This window comes from Egretta garzetta, unplaced genomic scaffold, assembly GCF_000687185.1.
Source record: "Egretta garzetta isolate BGI_Z169 unplaced genomic scaffold, ASM68718v1 scaffold168, whole genome shotgun sequence".
Taxonomy (NCBI): Eukaryota; Metazoa; Chordata; class Aves; order Pelecaniformes; family Ardeidae; genus Egretta; species Egretta garzetta.
The window spans coordinates 1,892,693-1,915,865 of NW_009260675.1; the positions used below are offsets into that span (position 1 = coordinate 1,892,693).

Below are 23,173 nucleotides of genomic sequence, written 5' to 3' on the forward strand. Positions count from 1 at the left end.
GCCTAATGAATGATGGTAATGGGAGCTTATCTGCTTTGTGTCTTTGGGGGAATTCATTGAAATGAAATGTATGTACTAGGAAGATCCACACAATAAGTAAAAATTCTCGCCTCCATTGGCATGAACATCCAGCTGACCAACTGAAGTTCCAACATTGTCAAGAAAGAGAGTACAGTGAAGAATTATTTTTCTGGTTTTTATATCTAGATTTATTACTGTAATTCCTTCAGTAATGAAATGCAAGCGTGCTGTGGTTTGGAAGTATCCTAAGTATCCCTACTTGATCCATATGGCCTGGCAGTGACTTCATTGTTAAAAGAAGCTGTTTCTCACGCAACTCTCCTAGAAGTCAAGGGTCAAACAGCTATGTAGGCAAGTGGTGACTGACCACGATTAAGAAAATTTCACAGTGTCATTTGAACCAGCATGGCTAATACTGTGTCAGAGTTTACAACATTTCCTGTTTTCAGTGCGTTGTAATTGTAATCTAATATCTTTTGGTTTGGAGGGGAGATTAAATCATTGACAGGGACTAATTTTCGAAAACTGAAAGTACATGAGAAGTCATCTGGTTTTGCTTGAAAGTGAAAATATAAAGTGAGGTTGAGTAGGCTTCTATTCTGAAGTGAAAATAGGATGACAAATATTACAGTATTCAGTGTAGTCACTGAGAAGCACTTGTTCAACATACACCTCTCAAATGTTATTTTTTTCTAGGTAAACATAACGACTTTGCAGAAAATCCATTTCTGCAATAATCCATGTCTATAATCCACTTCTCTAATGCAATAAATATCATTTCTCTAAATCCTGAGCATACCTTTCAAAAATTCTTAAGCTAGTGCCTGTAAACTGAATTTAATTTTATAGCCATTTTATTATGGGACATGCATTTCCAGGAGTTATTATAAATGAAATAAGACATTTGATGCCCAAATGGCTAATATACTGCCGCCATTAGTTTAGAATAAACAGATAAGATTCAAAATTGAATCTGACAGTCCTTCATTAGAGCCACATATGACTCTCCTTAAGTATGTGTGAAGCTGCTATTCGAACTTATTCTTACTCTGCTTTTTATACCTCACCATATTTCTGTCAAAGGGTACCTTTGCTCTCCTTGAGAGGCATTTGAAATTAATTTACTACATCTTGCATTTTAAAGGTGGTTAATCTTGAACAGAAAATATTTATTGCCTGAGAAGGTGCTGTGGTTTGAAATGTTGCTCCTGCAAAAGCCTTCCTGGGGAAGGAAGTGTTGGGACAGTTGTAGTGGCTCCTTCTGCTCTTCCCTCTTGGGGTGAATCTCAAACCATTCAGGAGTTTATTGAAAACGGCACACAATCAGAGAGGGGACGAAATGGGGCATCTATGCAGTGCACAGAATGCACAAAGACAGGAGACTAAATTACTAATTTCTCCCTATCTCCCCATGAAACCCGTTTCCCTATTACTAAAACTTTGTATGTTCATTGGTGTGAACCTAAGCTGACAGAAGGGTAGAGGTCTTAAGATACTTTTGTGTTGTGAAAGCGAGCAAGACCCTACTAATGACTTAATTGAGGAAAAAGTGATTGCGGCTATTCCCCTCTTAGTGATGAAAAAGGTTATAAATGGTCTTAACTGCAGGAAAAGCTTCAGTGAGAATTAGAACTGTACTGAGACAACTGAAAATCTTTTTTTTTTTGGTCCCTTTGTTGTTGTTGTTTTTAAATCATGGGAATCCTTTAGTGCCTGAAAGTTCTATTAGTCCCCAGAAAACTGGTGTTGTCTGTAAAGGATACATTTCCCCACTCTTTCACTCTAGTTTTCCTGCACTAAGGGGTTATAGAGATGATACTACTTACACTCTTCCAACTAACTTCCCCCACCTCTCAAGCATCACATTTCTTTTCAGAATTAAGCATCCTCAGGCTGGATCTAACCCGTGCCCTAATCTCAAGAAGACCCTGTGTAGCATCGATCTGCATCACCCAATGCAGATACGATTGTGGCTTCCATTTGCCTGTCACCCACATATGAGGAGGTCAGGATTGTCATAGCTGGTCACTCATGCATTTGGTATTATCATAGGCAGGGACAAAACAAAGTACAGACCATGTCAGAGAGAGGGCACGTGCTGTTGTCGGTAAGAGGAAACTAATAATCTGTGTTTCAGATGTTTTGGAGTGAGGCTCCATGGTCACAGTTTGTTCTCTCAGGTGAGTTTGCACAGCAAAAGATGATACTGTCTGTTCCTGAGGTAGATTTAAACAAAGTCACAGTTACTGGAAGGAGAAAAAAATAACAATCCATGCACTAAAAGGAAGGGTCTTCCCTATAGCTGCTCCTGCTGTAGGAAATCGGGATTCCCCTTCTAGAAGCATGCTGCATACATTGAAAGTGTTTTTGTTCAACGTAATTGTCACTTCTGTCTGTCACTTCTGTCAGTTGTCTCAGCTATTTCTAGCCATTTTTCTGAAAGACACAGATGAAAAAGTCTTTTCATCAGGAATAGCTTTCACACAAGGATTTTCCTTCAATCCTTTTTTTGAAAGGCAATTCCAGTTTTTGAAACTGGGGTTTATGATACGGCAACTCTGCTGTCTGAAATCTGACGACTGCGCAACTAATCTGCTGAGTTATAAATCACATCTATGAGATGTAGTTCATACTGCAAGTTGCTTTGCTTTAAGGATTGTCATGCAATCTAAGTAGTAGGCTCAGGAATTCCCTCTGACTTATACAGGTTACCAGCCTTCCACTTGCATTGCTGGACCAGCTCCTGCCACTTCATGGCCATCCAAGTCCAAATCTTGTTGTGGCACACAGTTAAATAGTGTGAAGCAGTGAAGTAGACCGACAGGCAAATACTAACAATGCTGCCTGCTGTTACAAGGCATAACACATCTGGGGTATTACTGTACAGGTAAGCTACAACATAAACTATCCAGGGACTTGTCTCTGGTGTGGAAGTCCTCCCACGGGACATGATTAGTCAGGGCACACCACAGATGGCCAAGAGCAGGGTTAGGATGTGAGCTGGCGGTGCGTCTGTCGGCCTGGGTGTGTGCCTGTCCAGCACCGTGTGCATGTCAAAGAAACCAGCCTAAGAATTCTTCAGAAAAGAGCAACCTGAGCATTTGTAGACCAGTTGGTCTGTCCTTGAGCGTTTCACTGCCAACAGTACCTTTAGGTCAACTTTTTACTGCCAGCGGTGTCTTCTGGGCAGAAATAAAAGCTTTCTGTGCCTTTACACTTGTTTGCTAGAGCCTATTTGAAGTTTGCTGGTGATTTAAGTATTTAAGATGTTTCAGGACAGGTTGTACACATATTAGAAGTAGCACTTGAAAAGACCAAAAGAGTTTATGAGGAGGGAAAAATAGTATGTAAGTCAAGGTTCCTTCTGACTTGTACATGATAATGAACGCTTCCATGCGGTATTTGAAATTAGTCACCACTGTTAAGAGAAAACAAAGCATTTTTAATTTATTTCAAGTGTTTTGGTTTTTGTTAAAAGAATGCACATTTTTCTGGATAAGAATGAAATATTGCAATACCTATAATTTTCGATGTTACATATTCCTCTACAATGGTTTCAAAGTTCTGGAAATAATACATTTGAGGTTTTGCAAAGATAAAATTCAGATGCTTTCTTCTTTACAAAATGGTGACACATAGCCATCTAGAAGGAAGGAAGGATGTGAAAAATAAGACCAAAGGAAGAAGGCTGCTGTCCTAATGAGTATAGCAGAATCTTCTGTGGCACTAATTGCCTAATGTTTCCATCTTCCCACAGATACTATTTTTGTATAGAGTTTTTCCAAGGGATGAAATGGTGGTTCCGTGATCTAAAAAGTGATACGAGTAACCGTTACATCAGGCCTTGATTTGAGTAGCATAAAAGCATTTATATTTTTGATATGTGGACATTTCAAAAAGACTATTTCAATACATTCTATGATGACCTGCTTCTGAGCTAAAAACAGAAATTTTTTTTTGCAGTTAAATAAACTGTCTTTACCCAAGCAATGCTTAACTTCGGTTGTGATATTTTGGATCTTTTCAGAAAAATCTGCCAAGTGTGGGAAGACATGAGATGACTTCATGGCGTGCTGGTTTTAAGAGAGAATGTAAAATTTTTCACATGTGATAAATAAAACTGCTATGTTGAATGCACCTACATTAGGAATAAGTAGCAATAAACCCAGGATCCTACGCTGGAGGTTAGAGATTTTGTGGTGTTCTTGTTTTATTTTGGCCAGTTGGAGAGCCTCTTCAGTTCTTAAAGCTCTGTGACTTGGAAAGGTAGACAAAATCTAATCATATTTACTAAATAAGTGGGTGCCCAAAGTTATGCTAGTGTAGCCAAATCTAAGTGAGTAACAAGATTTTTCAAAATCGCTGGGTACTTCGGAGTTTTTCATCATATTGGTAGGTGATGTGCTGGGTACGCAGCACTCTGTTGAAAGAATCTGCTGCAATGGTTTGGATCTGCGTAGTGCTCTGCAATTTTGAAAATGATGTTTATTTGGATTTGTGCAGAGGAAATAATACTACTAATGTTAATACTGTTGCTAAACGAAGCTTTGCAGGTGTCTTTCTCTTTTCCAGTAGTGTTTCTCATGACTTTTGTTTTTTAAACTTCAATGCTCTAAGTGTTGCCGTTTTCCAGCAATATTCTCATTTAGTTGCTCAAAAATTGTTGGATGTTAAGAACCTCCCGAAGATCTTTTGACTCACATGGCCTATTTGGCATCACTCTTGTCTCTTTTTTGAGGGGATTGTGGGAAAGGAGTCAGATACTATGGGTGCATATCAAAGAAAGAAACCAGCCGTCTCTTCTTTCAGTCTGGGTGCATTTTCTGTTTTGGCAAACAGTATCCATCCTCACAGCCATTCTGCTGCTGTGCACACTTTGTAGATCGCTGTGGGCTATGTTCCTTCTGAGAGATGCTGTGGCATGAGCATGTTTGTGACTACAGACACTTGGATTCTGAATTGTGTTGAAGTCTATTGATTAGAAATCAGTTCTATTTGGGGATTATTTTTTTTTTCAGTTGGAGTTGAAAGGGAAGCCTGATAGAACAAAATTGCAATGTATGACCCCAACTGTGCTCCTGTGGAGATGCCCACAGGTTCTGGAATCTGAATGTTCTCCTCCTCCTTCCCCTTGGGACAACCTGCCACTGTTCTTTGTGCCCCTGTATTTGTCAACCAGACTCCTAATCCCATGTCTCAGTGGATTAGGGATTAGCAGGGATCTCTGCTCTGAGTGCTCTCAGTAGTGCCAGCCCTGGGTGATGCTCCAGAGGTCATGCTTTGTGAAGAAATGAAGGAAGGGTTAAACAGAAAAGTCTGTCGGGGTAGTTTTGGGATGTGGATTGCTGGGAAAATAGGCTGAGCTTACCTGGCTGGTTTTTGTAGGTGAGAGCACTTTTGCTCTACGCATTTCCTGGGTTTCCAGTTTTGTTTGTGTGTGACGATAGTGATGTAAACTCTTCCATTTCTGATGACTCTAAGAAGTACTGGAAGTTGCATAGTTTAATTATTAAAATCCTTTTAAATAAAGTAACTTCTGTTTCTTTCTAGCACTATATAAGACTTGGATGAAATGTTTTATCCTTATCTTAATAGGGTACTTTTCAAACCCAAATAATTTTACTTGAAGATCAAATAAACTGTAAGAGACGGGGAACAATAAATATTGTAAGAAAGTAATATAAATAAATATCTCCTTTAAAGCAAGCACCAGTGAAGTTAGGGGACTAATTCCCTTGTAAAACTTCACTTACATTAAGTCTGCTTAAAATATGCCAGTGGTAAATCAGGCAGACTGAATCTACCCTAAAAGCTTGAATTATTTAATATTTGACTTTTTTTTTTCTGTTTCAACTTCTGAATTACATCAGCTAGAAAAATAATCCATGAGCAAATCCAAATGGAGTTACCATTGTCCCTGGGCAAGAAATGTGAGGTAGGCCCAAAGCAAGTGTGATTTTGGCTGAAAAAAATGTTTTTTAATAATTACCCTTCAGTTTCTTTCAAATTTATCTCTTTTTGATCTTTAGTTTGCAGATTTCCAATCTATGAGACAGCCAAGGGGATAAGACTTTTTAAATTAAAAAAGACCTAGAAATTTTTCATAAACTCACGTAACTCCCATGTAAAGCAGAGTGCCAGAAATGAAAGGACCCCTGGTAGTCATGAATACTTGCAACGCATCTGTAAGGTGGTAGTCACAAGTTTAAGGCAATGTTGGTTAATAAGCCACTTTTGGTAAGTAGATGTAGTGATTTTGATCATTTCAGTCTTCTTTAACTTTTCACGCAGTGTATATATGAGATTTTTAAAAAAAGTGTTATTTAGATGTGTGGTTAAAAGTGTGGTCTGTTCTAGGGAGCGATTTGGGAATACATCTGGCGCATTAAGGATGTTGCCATGAGAATGACATGTTCTGAACTTTGAGTTTTAATATGACTTTTGCAGATGTGCTGGCATTGAAAGGCGGTCTCGTGATGTGACTTTGGGTGGTTTTGCTTACATTTATCACTTCTATTCCTGTTTTTTTGAGGACACTTGTTACTCAAAATTGTCAATATTTGCATTTCTTTAGCAAAATTGTTAAGCTGAACATTTTTTCATTCATGAATCTACTCAGAATGTTCTGGAACAGCTGGACTAATTTATAGTTTGCCAACAGCTTTAATTCTAGCAAAATACTTGTCAGTTAGGACTGTGTGAGCCTTCACATTTCTTTTGTACATGACTTGAGGTAATTCTTCACTACCTGAGCATAATTTTCTTGGATTTATGCTTGTATGTTAGTGTTGGGAACATACTGCAGATCACAAGGATGTGTTCTTAAGAATGCAGGAGACAGAAATTTTAAATTTTTTTAGCAAAGTTACAAACTGTGCATACTGCTAGATGTACTCTGGATGCCCTGTCTTCTACTTCTAGACATGTTCACAGGCTGGGAAGGCTCTGGGAAAGAGCATTGGGAAGCTCCTTTTCAACATCTGTCAGAGTTCCCTGAAATTTGCAACTTGTGGCATGAAGCCTTGTTGGTAGTGCCACGATGTATGGTCATTCTTGACAAATAGGAAGCCTGGATACGCTTGCAGTCACGTTACAATTAACTGCTGTTGTGAATCCAGATAATACCCATAATGATATGAAGTTGGTCAACCTATTCTGAAAAAAAAGGGGGACACTATCTTACAAAGCAATATGGAATGAGTTTATTAAACAGAAGTCATATGGGTATAGAAAATGAAAAGTAACTATCAAATTTATTGAAGAAGAATTTAGACCAGCATAACTTTTGAGATACTTTGAACCTCCTTTCAGTAATACCAATAAAATTGGAAATATCTTTCTTAGTAAGTGGAAGTTACACTATTGGGGAAAGGAGTACGATAAAGTAATATTTCATTTTGGGGATCTCCATCTTTTTCTGGCACAACAGCATGCAGTAGCTCATATATCTATCAGCTTACCAATTTATCTCAGTGCCTGATAAAATGATAAGTGCCTTTGATAATTAAAGTACTTGTGAAGCCTATGTCAGTCTTAAACCCCCCCACATCAGACTGTTCCCCCTGTGGTCCTGCTTGCATCATCTTGTCGCTCCACTATGGCAGCATTTTTTTTGATTGACCCCAGCATGAAGGTAGTTCAGTAAGGTAAAATGGGCCATTACAGAAAACATGGGGGGAAAAAAATCACTGTATTTAGTTCTCATGTAGTTTAATCGCAGGATGGGTTTGATGTGTGCCAGTGGCAGTGCAAGAATAGGGCTAGGGCTGCAGAAGGGAGAGGACAAACCTGTGGCAGGTCCCACCAGGGCTGGGCTTGGTGGCTTTTACCCATTGTGAACCAGCCCTTCAGTGAGTGGCAGGAGGAGTTGCCTTCGTTGTGTCCTTCGTCTTGCCATTTCGGTGCCTGGAGCCTCTTATTGGCAGGGTATCTTTTGGAAGGGCTTGGAAATTGATGCTCAGCCCTCTTCTATAATAACCCATGTTTATTGATTTCAGAAAATTGTGTTTGTTTTTTTTTTTGACAAAGAGTGAGATCTTTAGTGTTTAGTATTAAGGTTTTACTGGATGGATGAGCTTATTCTGCTGTATTTGGTTTTTAATTCTAAATTAAGCAAGCAAGGGTGTTGAAGCCTATTTGTGTCTGCTTGCTTGTTATTAATAAGTGGAAGAAATATTATAGCTGAACATTATCTGTCTGCTTCTTACTGTTTTTAAATAAATTGCTCACAAAACATTTACAGGTACATCTCAATGTTCATCAATGTTTGCCCTTCTGCTGACCTCTACATGTGGAACGCAGGTTAGGCAAATGTTTAATTTTACTCAGCTATAGCTTTTCCATCACTCAGGAAGTTGCCATAGAAAAGAATGGATTTTCAGCTTCTCTTCTAAATCATGTTATTTCCGTTTCTGCAATGAAAGCTATTTACTTTTCTTTTTGTACTTAATTAGTATGGCATTTTTGTAAACTGTCAGATATTAAACACTTCCCTGGATGCTCATGAAGTATGCTTTTATTTACCAAATGCAGTCAGCAACTGAAGTGGTACAATAAAAACTTACGTTGTATGCTTTACAAGAGGAAAAAAAATCAGTTTTTGTCAGCTTCCTGTCTAGTCAACAAAGAAACATAAAAGAAAGAGAGGACTGACAAGTTTGTTTCCTTTTGCGTCTGGCAAATGTTGCGCACTAAAATAATATTGCCTGTCACTATTTTGATGTACTGTGGTCATGTTCCAACATTTAAATCTTTATTAAAACTGGATTTTCAAAAGTCAATTTTGAAAAATGTGGGTTTGAGAAAATTGTGTCTGTTTTTCATTCAGGCCAGACAAGTAAAATTAGAGTACATGTGGATAGTACTAATTTTTCCTTGATTCCTTGTGATCATCGAGTCCAACTCCCTGCTCCTCGCAGGACTACCTAAAACTAAACCATATGACTAAGAGGATCGCCCAGATGCTTCTTGAGCTCTGACAGATTTGGTGCCATGACCACTGCCCTGGGGAGCTGGCTTTTACATCCTGGTGTGGTGACAATGCTGCTCATCAGGTAGCAGAAGACATGTGCTCCTCTCCGTAGCTCTAATTCTCAGCGGAGTATTGCAATCAGGAGGTTAGGCTGCGGTAAAGCTCCTCTTTGTTCTTTTTGTTGAAGTCAGGTACAAGGGAGTCATAAACCACCATAAACCATGGGTGCCCAAGTATGCTTGTGAAAGAGAGGCTGTTGCTCACCAAGGGAGGTATTTCCCTGCTTCTGGCATTGCCTGTGCAACACCTAGAGCCAGCGCCTTACTGGACATGTGAGGTACTGTCTCAGCCATGGGGCATGGTAAAGTTCTTGCAAAATGGACTTGTGAACTGGAAGAGTGATTTAGGGGTTGCTTTGCAATGAGGGTGGTGAAACACTGGAATGGGTTGCTCAGAGAGGTAGTGGAGGCCCCATCCCTGTTAACATTCAAGGTCAGGTTGGACGGGGCTCTGAGCAACCTGATCTAGTTAGCGGTGTCCCTGCTCCCTGCAGGGGGGTTGGGCTAGATGGCCTCTAGGGGTCCCTTCCAACCCAAAACATTCTGTGATTCTCAATTATTTGTCAGGTTGCTGAACTTTACAGCTGGTTTGAGGATTGGGGTTTGGTTTTGGCTTTTTTTTCCTCTGCTTGTTTTCTTATCTCCAGACCCTTTTTTAAAGGACACCACCACTTGGACTAGCCCCTGAGTATTACCACTTAGCTGGTGCTTTTCAGACAGGAATAGCCTTTGGGATCATTTGTTTGCAACAGCAAAGTATAGAAAAAGCTCTTTTTTGCCCCTTGGTTAGTCTTCTTTGTGCTTCTGAGCAATAGTTGAGTCTTCACTTATTTACTGAGCAAGGGCTTTTGTAATTTATTTTTGTTTCGAGCTTTGCATTTAAGATACGTATCTCTTACAAGTCAGGACTTTTCAACAGCCATGGCCATATCCATCTAGGGTCTTTAAATATGGACTAGTGTCCTTTGAAGTGTAACTAGAACTGAGTGGTGTGAACTGCACTGAGTGTGCTGAGTCTTTAAGAGAAAAGATACTGATGTTTCCTGAAGAGAAAGCAGCTCATAGTCAGTGACATCCTTGACAGGAGCAAAAGCCAGAATTCACTGGCCTGTTAAAGAGCAGAGAAGGCAATGCTTCCCCTTATGGGTTTTTAGGAGTCCAAACACATAAATGACTGACAATTTGTTGCAAAAATTATTCATTTAACTGAACCAAAGCTGTACCTCAGAGCTTAAGAGAAGACGCGGAGGTAGATTGTTGACTGGCGATTTGTTAAAATATTTGGCAACAATGCATACGCTAAACTTCTGGTACTGCTTCCAGTCCAAAATTTGTGGTAAGGTTATAATGCAAATACTTCTAAAACAGATTTCACTTTAGGAAATACTCTTGCAATTTTAGGCCTGCCCTGTGATGCTGCAATTTTTAGAACTGGCTGTCTGCAACAGCTTTCACTAGAGCAAATAAATGCAGCTTGTTTACTGTAGCAATGGTATTGCCATGGGATGAACCTGTTTGGAAGAGCATTGAGATATGTGGGGAAGAAAAATGGGTTTATAAAATGAAATTTTGTGTATATTTTGGCTGACTGCTATGTAGACTAAACATGCTGCATGGTTATTAAATCCAGTGTTTGACAAGGATGTTGAACTGCTGTGGTTACTACTGCTGTTTCCAGAGTACCGTAAGGTTCTTAAAATGCATTAATTGCTCATTAACAATCCTATGACTCTTAGTTGAGACTGCTGGCCAGAGGGAGGCTAACACTATTTCACCTGTCTCCTCTTCCCGGCATTATTGAGGAGATTAGTGAGCTATCCTCTCTATCTAGTGTTGTGAAGTATGAACAATGTCATTTAAATTGTTTATATTAATGGTTATTAATTTATTATCGTCAGAATTTTGGAAACGGTTTGGGTTCTTTTCAGCGGAAAAGATGACTTGTTTAGACAGTTCTGAAAAATTAATGCAATAAAAATTGCATACAGTCTAGTAAAATTTGACAGTCTCTAAATATGCTGGCTGACAGAGTCCTCCTGGACGGATTTTAATGACAAGTCGTATACACGTGCAATATGCCGTGGAGGTCAGTGGGGACTTCCCTTAAGGTTTTACTTGCAGAAGCTGCAGCATTTGACATGTAGAGGGAAATCTTCTTAGTGACAGGATGCTGCACCTCTTCCGAGATGGGGCTGTGCATTGGGGATGCTCATGCTGTGCAGGTACAGCCAGAGTTTCAGGGAGCGATTCTGCAGTGGCAGTCTGTCTCTGTCATGGAACTGCTGCCAGTGCAAGTGCAGAGCCCTTGCTGCAGGTACCGTATACCCACATAGAGCTACATCATTTCATGCATTGTGCAAATGACTTGGGGATGGCTGAAGGGTAAGGAACTGGTGATGGGGAGCACAGGACTAAGATGGAGCAAACGGACGCCGTTCATGCAGAGTATGCGGCATGGAGGCAGGAGGTGTCCTGGGCCAGGGTGATCCAGCCCAGGGTGATGGTGTTACTGGCACGTGCACTCAACCTCCTCCACTGGGGATGAATCAGGCTGCAGGAAGGTGTTAACAGGAAATTAGGAGTTGCATAAGCAAAACCACCATGTTCAGAGCCCATCCAGAGGAAAGACATGCGCGGGCAGTGTGAGTTCAAAACAGAGCAGGCTGTATCTGCGCTGGACTCTACATCACCTGGGTTTCTTATCTGGGCCACAGCCCAGAAGTCCAGTTAATCTTCCTGTGCTTTTCTCACATTCCTTGGTGTGCATCCCAACCAAGAGACTTTCGCCTCTCCGTTTATTTAGTCTAGGCAAGGATGGCCAAGGAAGAAGCCCTCTGCTTCCCAGGGCAGTGCTGTTTTAAAGCTGTTACTTTTAAATGTATTTGTTTATGTTGATGGTCATGTTTATCAGCTAACGGAAGGGGAAAGCACCGCTATAGACCTTCTGTAAACATTTGCAAAATGGCTTCACAGGCTTCCTGCATGTCCCTCCTGAGGTGTCTCCTTTGCCTTCAGGTTTACAAAAATGCCTTGAGGAGGGTTGGGGCACAGGAGGGCTGCTGTCTCCCCTGCAGGCTCGCTCTTTTGCTGCGCTCCCTGGCGTAATGGGGGCTTGCAGGGGCCAGGCGAGTACCGGTTATAAAAGGGACGACTTAGCGATGGCCATGGGCGGCGTGGCAAAGACGTGGCCCCTTCATCGGGGCAACGATGGAGAGGGGGAGCAGCTGCTGTGGGGTGAGGAGCAGCACCTGCCTGACGGGGCATGCAGGGTGGTGGCCACCTCTGTGCCTGGGCTGCCATACTGGGTGTAACGCTTGGTGCCTAAAGCAGCAGCTGCGCATTCGTGTCCTGCTAGCCACCGTGGTAAATGAAACTGTAAGCGAGGAAGCAGGGCGGTTCCATGGCCATTATGAGAGGGATATTTTCCTTCTCCACCTTTTGAGAAATCATCCCGCAGCAAAGGAGCTTGGCCTGTGGCTGTGCCGCTGTGGTTTGTCCTCAGGCAGGCTGTGGTTTGTGAGGCAGGCTGGGCCCCGACTATGGGCATGAGGGCTTGCTCTGGTGGCACCAGCCGCCCCTTCCCGAATCCCCCAGGGGGGCTTAGAGAGGGCCACCGTGTGTGAGAGGAGGGAAGGAGGGAGGCCGGCATGGCAGTTCTCTCTCAGCCTGGTTCTGCCTCTGTCCTGGGTCAGGGGAGCGCTGGGAGGTGGAAGGTGGCCAGCAGGGGCTGCATCAGCTGCTGGGCTGGCTGCCTCTCCCTTGGCCTCTGCCTAATTTTGGTGGCATTTTGTTTTGCCTGCCTGCTGGAGCCGTTTTGGGGCAGGCTTTCAACTACATCGAGTACCCATTCTCAGACTTACTATGGGTACCCTTTTGCTTCTGAAAATGGGGGTGCGCGTTGAACACCAAAGGCACAGGGGCTGGAGAAGCTCAAAGGCATTTCTAGAAAGCAGTTCAGCTCTGCGGGTGTGGGTTTACTGAGAGGACTGCAAGGAGACTGCCGTCAGGCACCCCGGTATCGCTGGCCACCGCTGGCAGAGGCAGCAGTTGCGGGACATCATTGTAAGGACACCGTTTCCATCTTGCCAGGTAATGGCTGGATCCAGCCTTGTACCTCTCGCAGGTGCTGGAAGTGGTTGTGCGGATCCGTCCCGGCAGGCAGCAAGAAAAACAGACTCGTGTGATTTGTTTCAGAGACTGTGATCTCTCTGCCCCATGAATGGGAATGAAGTAGGAGGTTTGATTGCCCTTCAGCTTGTATGCCTAGTAACTGCTAATGCTAGTTACACCAAGAAGGCAATTTAGAAAGCAGGGTGTTTGGATCTGCATCATGCAGGACAAGGAGCAGTTTGCTTTGTACGCTCCAGAGTAGTTGTTTATTGAGGTGGGTGGTAAGCTCTGCAACAGCCGTGGTGGTTCTGCAAGAGGTTTTCCTGTCCTCCCCTCAGATCTTTTCAAGTTAGCAAGATGAGGAATGGGAGCTTCTCACCTGTATCACCTGGCTCCAGTTTGCCCGTTCACAAAGTAGAAGAGTAGGGTTGTGATTATTGGCAATGATTACCATAATCGAATTTAGGAAAGGCCATGCCCTTTCAAATGTATTTCTGAAAGTGCTTGTAGCTTAATGTCAGAAAGTCCTGGACTATGCTGTAATCCTCAGATGTCAGTGAGGTAACATCAGTGACTGCCACAGCAAAGGATCCTACTGGCACCTGGATTTTTTTCCACTTCTTCGAAAATATAACTGAAAGTGAAGTTAAATAGGAAAAGGGTACAAAACCAACTAGACCAATACTCGTTTGGTAAATACAGTATTCTCTGCTTGCTGGAGGCTAAGCAGTATCTGGCAGTCTGTGGAAATATATCTGCTAGTAGATAATGCTGATGGCAGGCTTTATATTTTAATGGTAACGCCATTAGTTAGTATTCACAAACCAGTTATCTGTTTTGAGTTGTGCAGAACTGAGTGGTATAATGGGATATTTTGAAAATTTCACTAAGTAAGCAAATAGCTTGATTGTTGCCAGAGCTTCCTGTAAAAGAATGTACTTAGAGGAAACAGTCGCTTTAAATGCCATTTTTGTCCAAATATGGAACAACAGGAATGACTTTATATTTCCTGTGAACTAACTGGAAGCCCTCTGGATTTGCACTGCTTTGTGAAAATGATGTTCACATCACCAACAGGGAAGTCGTGTTCACAGAGCAGCTTTCAGGGGACTCCCATGACCCTACCTCCAGGACAGACCCCTGGGGAATTTGGAAAAGAATGTAAAAAATGAGGTCCCAGCAACAAAACATTTCAGCTCTAGCAATCTGGTATTCTTTTGACTAAGAAGATGTGACTCTATTTTTAACATCTTTTTAGATAAGTACTTCCAACTGATCTTAATTTACAAAATAAATATTTTCTGAAATAATTAATATTAAGCATTTAAAAATTAACTAAAATCCCCTCAAGTGGCTAAAATACACCGGAGATCTCCGATAAGAATCTGTGGTCTGTCTGCAATTTTTCTATGAACATCCTGTAGGATTCTGGTAATACTAAAAACAACAACAACAAAACAATCCTCCTCCCCAGCCAAACAGAAAAAAACATGCCAAAAACTACAAACAGCCCCCCATGGCCCAAGAGCTAGGATGAATTTTTTTCCAATTGTATTCTACAGCGTTTTTCTTAAAATCCGTTGATTTTCTGAAAATTGTACAAGACTTCTAAATAAAACCAGAGCTGAATTGTTGTAATTAGTTCAAATTTCATCATGCACAGTGATACTTCGGACAGTAACTTACCATTTTTTTTCAGATATTATCTATATGTTAATTTGGGACTCGCTTAGAGATTCCCTCAGACTAACAGGGATACTTAACTGATGCATGGACTATTAAGTAACCATGAAGAGCCCTGGTTTTCCACTGTGTAGGTTTGTTCCAGGAGCTTTTTCATCTGGTCTAAAGTTATCCCTAGAGGATTTATGAGGAGAACTGCTCTGCATTGACAGAGAAATGAGTGGGGACCGCTTCTGCTTCCTTCTGTCCTACTCATGTACCTCATCCTACAGCCAAAGGAAGTCTCTCAGGAGAATGAGTATTTTAATTCTTCTTATCCATGCAAGGTTTCATGAGCCTTTGGAAATTACTGGGTTGCACTTATTTCCGTTGCTTAAATGGAGACATTTGGTGCTATTTGAGATATTTACATAGGCCCAGCGGATATGACCCAGGGACCTAGGGGAGAGCTGTTCCCACCTGGCCTGGCAGCTGGAGGCAGGTGGTATCGTATAGGACGTCTTGAACTGCACTGTTCTTCTGTGCTCTGTGAATACCAAATCTGCCGAAAACGGAAATGACAACAACTAAGGACTTTAAATAGCCTACTACATGACAGAAACTTGCAGTGATGGCTGACTAGAGCTGAACTTAATTATAGGCCCTAGAAGGTGAAAGCTGTAAAATCAATAAGCTGTCCCTTGGTTTAGGGAATTCCCTGAATGGTCATAGTTGAAGTCTACCCATGATTTGCTGGGAAAAAAAAGCTAAAAATAAGGACATGAAGATAAGCTGCCAAGTAGTTTGTTTTTTTTTTTTTTTTTTTTAATGGGGGAGCAAACGGACATAGGAGAGAAGGAAAGACTGGGAGCTTGCTGACATTATAAAATCATAAAATGTTCCCTTTTGTCTATTATTTATCTGTCCATAGACATCTGAAATTGATGGGTTTATAAATGAAATCAGAACTGTGCTCAATTTCTGTTCTCTGCTTTAAGTCCGGAAAATGAAGGCATGGCAGATGTTCCTTTTCCTGAACCATTTTGAGGGTTGAAGTTCAAATCATCGGTCCAGGACAACTGGCTTGGTGTCAACTCCTTCCTGCAAGGGACAGAATTCCCACTCTTCAGGCATTTGAGCACGGCCAGTCCTTTAGCACAGACATCGCCGAGCAGCAGCAGTTACTCTTGTCCCAGCAGAGGTTACGGGAATGACCAAGGGTGAGGGTCACTGCACCAAGTTTCTCTCTTCTCCTTTCTGACCCTCGGGACACTGTCAGCCCCGCTGACGCCCACCTGTGCACAGCTATCCTTCCGGTGCTTCCCGCAGTACTTGTGCGAGTGCTCGCGCCGAGGTTTCTGTTCTAGTTGCTAATTAATACTGCTTGTCATAGAAAGTGATAGTTTCTATGATTCGCTTCAAGCTAGCCTTAGTAGTTTATTCATTTTGAAGTGATGTTTTCTGTTTAGGCACTGCACTTAAACTGATCATGTTTTGGATGAGAATAGTGATGATATACCCCTCTATGTTGCTTTATTTAGTTCAAATTTCATTTTGAACTAAATTCCAATTCAGGTTCAAATACCAATTCAAAGACTAGTGGAGGCAGAGTATAACCTTTAAAAATTATTAGCTGGTACATTTTGGTCAGAAATGAGTGAGTTTGTCAGCAAGTTAGTGATTTGATGGAATATTTTATTTTAGAATTGCCAAAATAAATATTTAAACTATATTCCATAAACAAAATAGTCAAAGATAAAATATTAATAATAATAAAATTATTAAGAAAAAAAATTTTGGAGACATTTTTCAGGAATGTTGAAATGGCACGGTTTGACTGATTTTTCTTCATTTGTTAGAGAGAAGGAAATAAAAACCTGGACTCAAAAAGGAGTTGCTTTTTCCTGGTGGCTACTTGAATTTTAAAGACGCCAATGTTCAGTGTAGTGAGGGGCTTTGAATCCACTCTTCAGCTGGTGGGTGAATACCCGTTTACCAGCCAGTGCTTGGGCGATCTGCTGTCACACTTGGGTAGTGCAGTTCCATGGTCAGCTCCTGGTGGAGGCAGGATGAGAGCGAGTGGAAATGCCTTTATACTCCAGTGCTTTGGACTGTCATTAAGGAATGAAGACGCTCAGGTTCCCATCTCTGATCTAATAAGATTTCAGTGTGCCATGTGAAATGGAATTATTTCAATGGGAGAGAGGGGGTCAGTCTTGCCTTTGAAGTGCTCCACAGCACAGCAGGTTTCCTCCTCTTCTAAGAGCCGTGAGCTCAGACCCTCTGAGGCAGAAGATAGCGTATGGTAGAGCAGCTCTTAAGTCTAAGTCGAACACTTAATGCAAAGCTGTGTTTTGAAGGGGAGTGACTTTGAGGTTTTGTGGTGGTTTTTTTGTTTGGTTTTTTTTTTTTTATTTATTATGGCAAAGAAGAACAATGTACTTACACTGAGCAATCAATTTGCTTTCCCAACATTTTTACAAATATGTTTTAAACCCCTCGTTTAGGCAGGACAAATTTGATTTCCCCCTCCAGAGTTCCTGTCAACCAGTATATCAATACATGGCTTAACCTTTCAAAAATGTTTCAAAATGTACTTGTAGATAATATGTATGTTAATACTAATCCATACCTTGTTACTGTTGTCTAAGCAGAACTAGGGAGTTTGTAAGTCTGTCATTTGTGGGTTTTTTAATAGATGAGAGTTCTTGTTTCTTGCAAATCACAATTTTCATGCTTTTGTTTAGATACAGTATGGTCAGATACAGAAACAATGAAGCATTTCATCCCGGTATGTTTATTTAAGAAAAAAAAAAAAGAGGATTTTATACTGTTCAAGTGTACCATCTGTTTTCATAATCTAAAGTAAATGTAACATTACAAAGCAAATAACTAAATTTTGCTAACTTGCTAAAACAGTCTGGATTCTTTTTTGTTATCCTCTTCATTTTAGCTGAGTGTAAATCAGAAGTTTTAGCAACATGATTTTTTTAAAAGTTGTTAGCGGACTGCAAAATCAATTAAGAAAAATATTGAGGTTAAGTGGAGTATAGCAGTGATTTCCTCTAATGGTACTTTACATACAACAGAGCAGTTCAGCTAATTCAATACAGTTATATCTAAAGGGTAAAGATAAGAATAGTAATACAGCTAGGGAGCTATTTTGACATTCTGAAGAGACAAGAAAATATGAGAGGAATGCGAGATAAGTGTCCAGCAGTTGGCATCACCTCCCTATTCCTGTATTTGGTGGGATGTGAAACTGAAGCTGTCTATTGATCCAGCTCTCTTGTCAGCTACATGAGTTGTACATACGTGCACGTAGGTGGAAGTGCAGCATCTGCTACGTAGGGGTAAATCTCCCTTGACCTTCCCTGCTACGAGTAGGTTGGTGTAGGGGTAGAAGTTCATTCATAGAAGGGGCATTCAGTTCCAACTGGGGTTTGAACTAAAGCAACATAGAGTGGGAAATCTTCACTGTTTCATCAGAAAACATGATGAGTTTTAAGTGTCGTGTCTAAACAGAATACCTCATTTTATAATGAACGAATCATGAGGTGAAATAATTATGACTATTTTTACTTGTTGAAGCATTTCAGCTATGAATTGGAAACACTGTGAATAGTCAGAGGCTTTTGCTATCTGTGCTAGTCTCAGCAGTCACCTGTTTACGGATTTTCAGTCATTTGAAAGGCACTGTGGTTTGGGTGGAAGTGACCGTATTCCCTGGAGTAAGATTTTTAACATGAAGAGAGTTTAGTAAACAGTGAGAATTTTATTAAATTTCTACCTTACATGTGTGCTTGACAGGGTAAGATTTGAACCTGATTGATACCTATGCACTTAGCCTAAGCTGGTTGGCAGCTCAGCAAGTGAAACTCTGTAAGCAGAGTCTGAGCTGATGTTGTGAGAAAGAGAACTACGTTTTGTCTTGAAAAATGTACTTCTGTAAGAGAGAGGAGCGTCCAAAAACTGACTTGGCCTTTGTATTTTTTGGGAGATTTCTGTAGCCTCCAGCAATGGTGCATGTCCAAATATGGCAGTCATCTCCCTCCTAGGCTGCTCATCTGGCTGTTTGCATCGTTCCTGCATGAGTTCCAAGCAACAGTCCTCAAATGCCAGGAAAGTAGCTGGACATGGAAAAACAGGGCAAAATGCAAGAAAAGTCCGTAGCTACGATCTGACAGATGTCTTACATGCTGAATTGCAGGGCAGAGTTTCTTCCATCTGCTGCAGGAACTTTCAGCAGCCTTCTCAGCTCTGTCACTAGCAGGGCTTTAGCACTTCCAAGGCTTGGTATGTGATTCATGGAAGTTAGAGGTCCAGGTTGGGATGCCCATTCATTAACAGCACTTGTTTAGAACTGTTAGTGTGATAGTAAATGAATCACCGCCCTTTAGACAAATACTCAGTATGCATGTATGACATTTGTATGGGCGATGTTGAAGGGACGTAATCTTTTTATAGTTTAATACTGATTTGCTAGCATGATTCACTAAGCTTATCAGTTGCAGACAGTCTGGAAGAATGAAACAGCACAGAAATGCTTGTCAAAAAGTGAAGCAATTTGTATTGCTAAAATGAGCTTCTGCTTCTGGGCTGACTGATACTTTGTGGAGGGAGTAAGATAAAATTAATGTCTGGAAATATCATATGAGGAGCTGGCCTGTGGTGCAAGGGGTCTATGGCTGTTTGAAAACTGCTAGCCTACCATGCAAAATAGGTGAAGTATCATGGTGCACCTGGCCAAAATCTTTGGATTAGTCTGTAACTGGCTCCTAGACAAGGGATAAAGAGCCTGCCTTTTCATCCACCCCCTGCAGATTATGCTTCCTGCCCAGCACCATTCCTTCTCTGTTTTGGCACTTTGAGGACAGCAGTGATTTCTCCAAGCTCCATGCAGTTCCTGGGGAAGGCGTTGTTTCAAAAAGGATGTCTGGGAGATAGGGCAAAACTATTTCTCTTCATCTGTGTGATTATCTCCAGTCATGGGTGGCAGGAGATCATGAACTGGATTCTTCATATCATGAGACTGATTTAAAATCATAGAAGTTTAGATATAAGTAATAATTTGCATAAGTTTCAGCTTAGTTACCTTGTGATGATTATCTTTATTCCTTCAGGGTGACTTAGGACTTGAGTGTGTAAGGTTCCTAAATCATTCCTAAATGAGTACCAGAAATGCTGATCTCCTTGTTCACAGTCTGAGAGATACTCAACTAAATTTCCAATGCTTTCCAAGGAATGAAGAGCTATTGTTAGACTCTGTCCCATTCTGTCTGTAACCTCTAGCCCTCAGTTTGATCCTCTGTATCCACTTTTCTCTCCATTTTTCCCCTTGTTCTCTTACACAGCCCATAATCCTTTCTGCCCATTTCAGTCTCTCCTGCTTAGTCCTCCAAGGTATGCTTCGTCTCCATTGAAAGCAAACATCCAAAACAGGTGAGATGGATCCCAGACCAGAAGTGCCTGTTTCTTGCCGTTGAATAAAGGGAGACTGCAGTGACTAGCAGAGATGTTTGTACCTACACTGGGTTAGGTGAGCCCAGACCCCAATTCCTGTACCTGCTGTGACCATCTTGCTCTCTCTCAGTTTCTCACCTCATTATTTAAATGCCCCTTTGATCTCCTTAAACTGACCTTTGATCCATAAGCTGCTTCCAGTCTGGCCCTCCCATCTTCCCAGAGGACCACAAGGAAGAAGCTCATACTTCGTCCTAGTATATGCAGAATGTTATCACAACCCTCAGATTCAAAAATACAGTTCAGTGGCTGAGGATAATGCTATCCAGTAGTGGCTGTCATCGTTGGCCAACTTTCCATCCACCTGCAAAGGTTACAGTCAGTGATAGTAGGAGAGGATGCTACTGTAAAATAAATGCAGAGTTTTGTAGCCAGGTGGCCTGTTCTGCCATAGCAGGCTACAGCACTTGACTGCAAACAGGACCTTATGCAGCTCATGCTCAGTACCTTCTTACCTTCCACGCCTTTGGTTATTCTAACCTAAGGCTTAAGAAACAGGAAAAACTGAATATAATAGCATCATTTCTGGGAGCACAAAAAGGGACCTGAAAGCACAAGTCTATTCTTCTAGCCGTGCTAAGTTTAAGGACAAAACCCAACTGAAAAATAAATAACAACATACTTTTTTTTCTAAAACGGTGCATGTTAAATAACAGGCTGAAGGAAATATGCAGGGATTAACTTGAAAACAGATGTTTATAATGATTCGATGACGTATTTTAATTACATTCCCAGATGCAATTAAAACAGACGACTTCTGAATTTAAGGGATGTGTTGATAAAACTGATAACATTCTACATGATGCTGAAGGAAGAAGTATGAGCTGCAAGCCTGCGTCCTCCAGCTGTGATCTCATCAGGTCTGAAAAACTAAGAGAGGTCACACTGAGTCACTTCTTGAAATTGGAGGCCCAATGTTTTTCCAGGCATAACCATGTACCACAAGAAGTAAAGCGGATTATTCAGTGGGTGGAACTTTTCCCTCCTGGTCAGTACTGAGTTGGCATTGTAGCACATGTTGGCATTGTTTTCAGACCTAATTCTCTTTCTGCAGCGTAGGATTAATACTCATCCTAATCAGTGTTAATTTTCACCTTTCTATGCATTTATAGTATAACATGGTAAAATGCTGTAATAATGTAAGAGAAAAAATGTGAATATTTTTGCTTTACGTGAATATGGAGAAAGTTTTAATTCAAATGACAAATTCAGTGGATCTACATTTAAAAAAAATGAATCTCAACAAAAGCAACAAACTTTTCAGGAGCTAGTACTTTAGTTTTATTGGACAGCCTTTAATAGTTTTATAGCCCATTTCTCTTTGATGCTTTACTTTAAAGAACATGTATTTACCAGGTAAAAATGTTACAGTATTATTTAACTCTCTGATGTGATGTTGTTTATTGGTCTCATTGGAGGTTTTCCAAATTCAAAGCAGATTAGGTACATTTCCTCTTATTTCCCAGAAGTCCTGAGGTCCCCGTAGACTGTGGAGCCTGCAGGTGTGGAAGGCCAGGTGCCCAGCATCCGTGCTGAGAGCTGGCTCTGGAGAGGTGGTGTCCCCAAGGGGCGTGGCACTTAGGAGTATTTCATGTGATGAGATCAGCTGTCGGGACTAGCAAGGCCAGCTGCACAGTCCACCTTCCTTCCCTCCTGAGATGATAAGGCCCCTCTCCCAAATTCTCCCATCCACCTGCCCTCCAGAATTTCACTTCACAGAATCCAGATAGACTTGGGAGTCTGTCAACACCTATGCTGAAGTACCATCGTTTTCTGGAGGTACAAGGTGGCTGTATTTTGACTTTAGTTTACCTAGTGTAGAAACCCCATGAGGTGGTGCTGTCCTAAAGAAATCCCTTCAGAAAACAAGCATCTCTATAGTTTCTACTGGAAAATAATTCAGGCTGGTTATGTTTTTAGGCATGTTTTCTATGGATTCTCCTGCTGCAATGAATTTGCTTTTACTGAGTGGAAGGTTTCCCATCATAATGACAATTACAGTTAGTCATTACAGAGGGCAAGAAAGACAGACGATCACTTGAAATGTGGTAGATCTAAGAAACGGACCAGAATCCTGGAGCTAGTCATTGCCTGGCCAGTAAACATGAACACTTGCCTCCATGTCTAATATTTAACATTAGGAGCAGTTTGCTCTCCTAGAGTTGGTGGTTTGACTTGATTTCATGAAGTATGTCCAGAAGTACTTGTTGATATACCAATATTTACTTGTCATTATACCAATATTTAATTTCCTTTAAAAACGATCATCTTCCTCTCTGATGATTGCCGATTACTGATAAAAAAAATTAGTAAATCAATATAAAGAGTTCTCATGGTAAACACCCAAAGGGCATAGGCAACAGTTTTTGTCTTCAGAAAAGACACAATCCCCATGTTCTTCATGTCTGTTATTTTTCTCCTTAAGCATAGAAGATTGTATTGGGTTTGCATGGCAAGTTTTGGTAGCAGGGGGGCTACAGGGGTGGCTTCTGTGAGAAGCTGCTGGAAGCTTCCCCCAGGTCCGAGAGAGCCAATGCTAGCCCGTTCCAAGATGAATCCATCTCTGGCCAAGGCCAAGCCCATCAGCGCTGGTGGTAGCACCTCTGGGATAACGTAGTTAGGAAGGGGGAAATAAATCTGCGCAACTGCAGCTGGAGAGAGGAGCGAGAGGACGCGAGGGGAGCAGCCCTGCAGCCCCCCAGGCCAGAGCAGCAGGAGGGGCAGGAGGGGCTCCAGGCGCCGGAGCAGAGATTCCCCCGCAGCCCCGGGTGCAGCCCATGGTGGGGCAGGCTGTGCCCCTGCAGCCCAGGGAGGCCCACGGGGGAGC

General features: G+C 41.5%; 1 protein-coding gene across 1 annotated transcript in view; it reads left to right on the plus strand.

Annotated features, from left to right (window-relative positions):
• Positions 1-23,173, plus strand: part of COL4A1 (collagen type IV alpha 1 chain) — a 114,685-nt gene that overhangs the window by 19,835 nt on the left and 71,677 nt on the right. Inside the window, exon 3 of the mRNA XM_035901153.1 lies at positions 10,857-10,886. Within this exon, the coding sequence (XP_035757046.1) occupies positions 10,857-10,886 (30 nt within the window). The remainder of the gene's footprint in view (positions 1-10,856; positions 10,887-23,173) is intronic.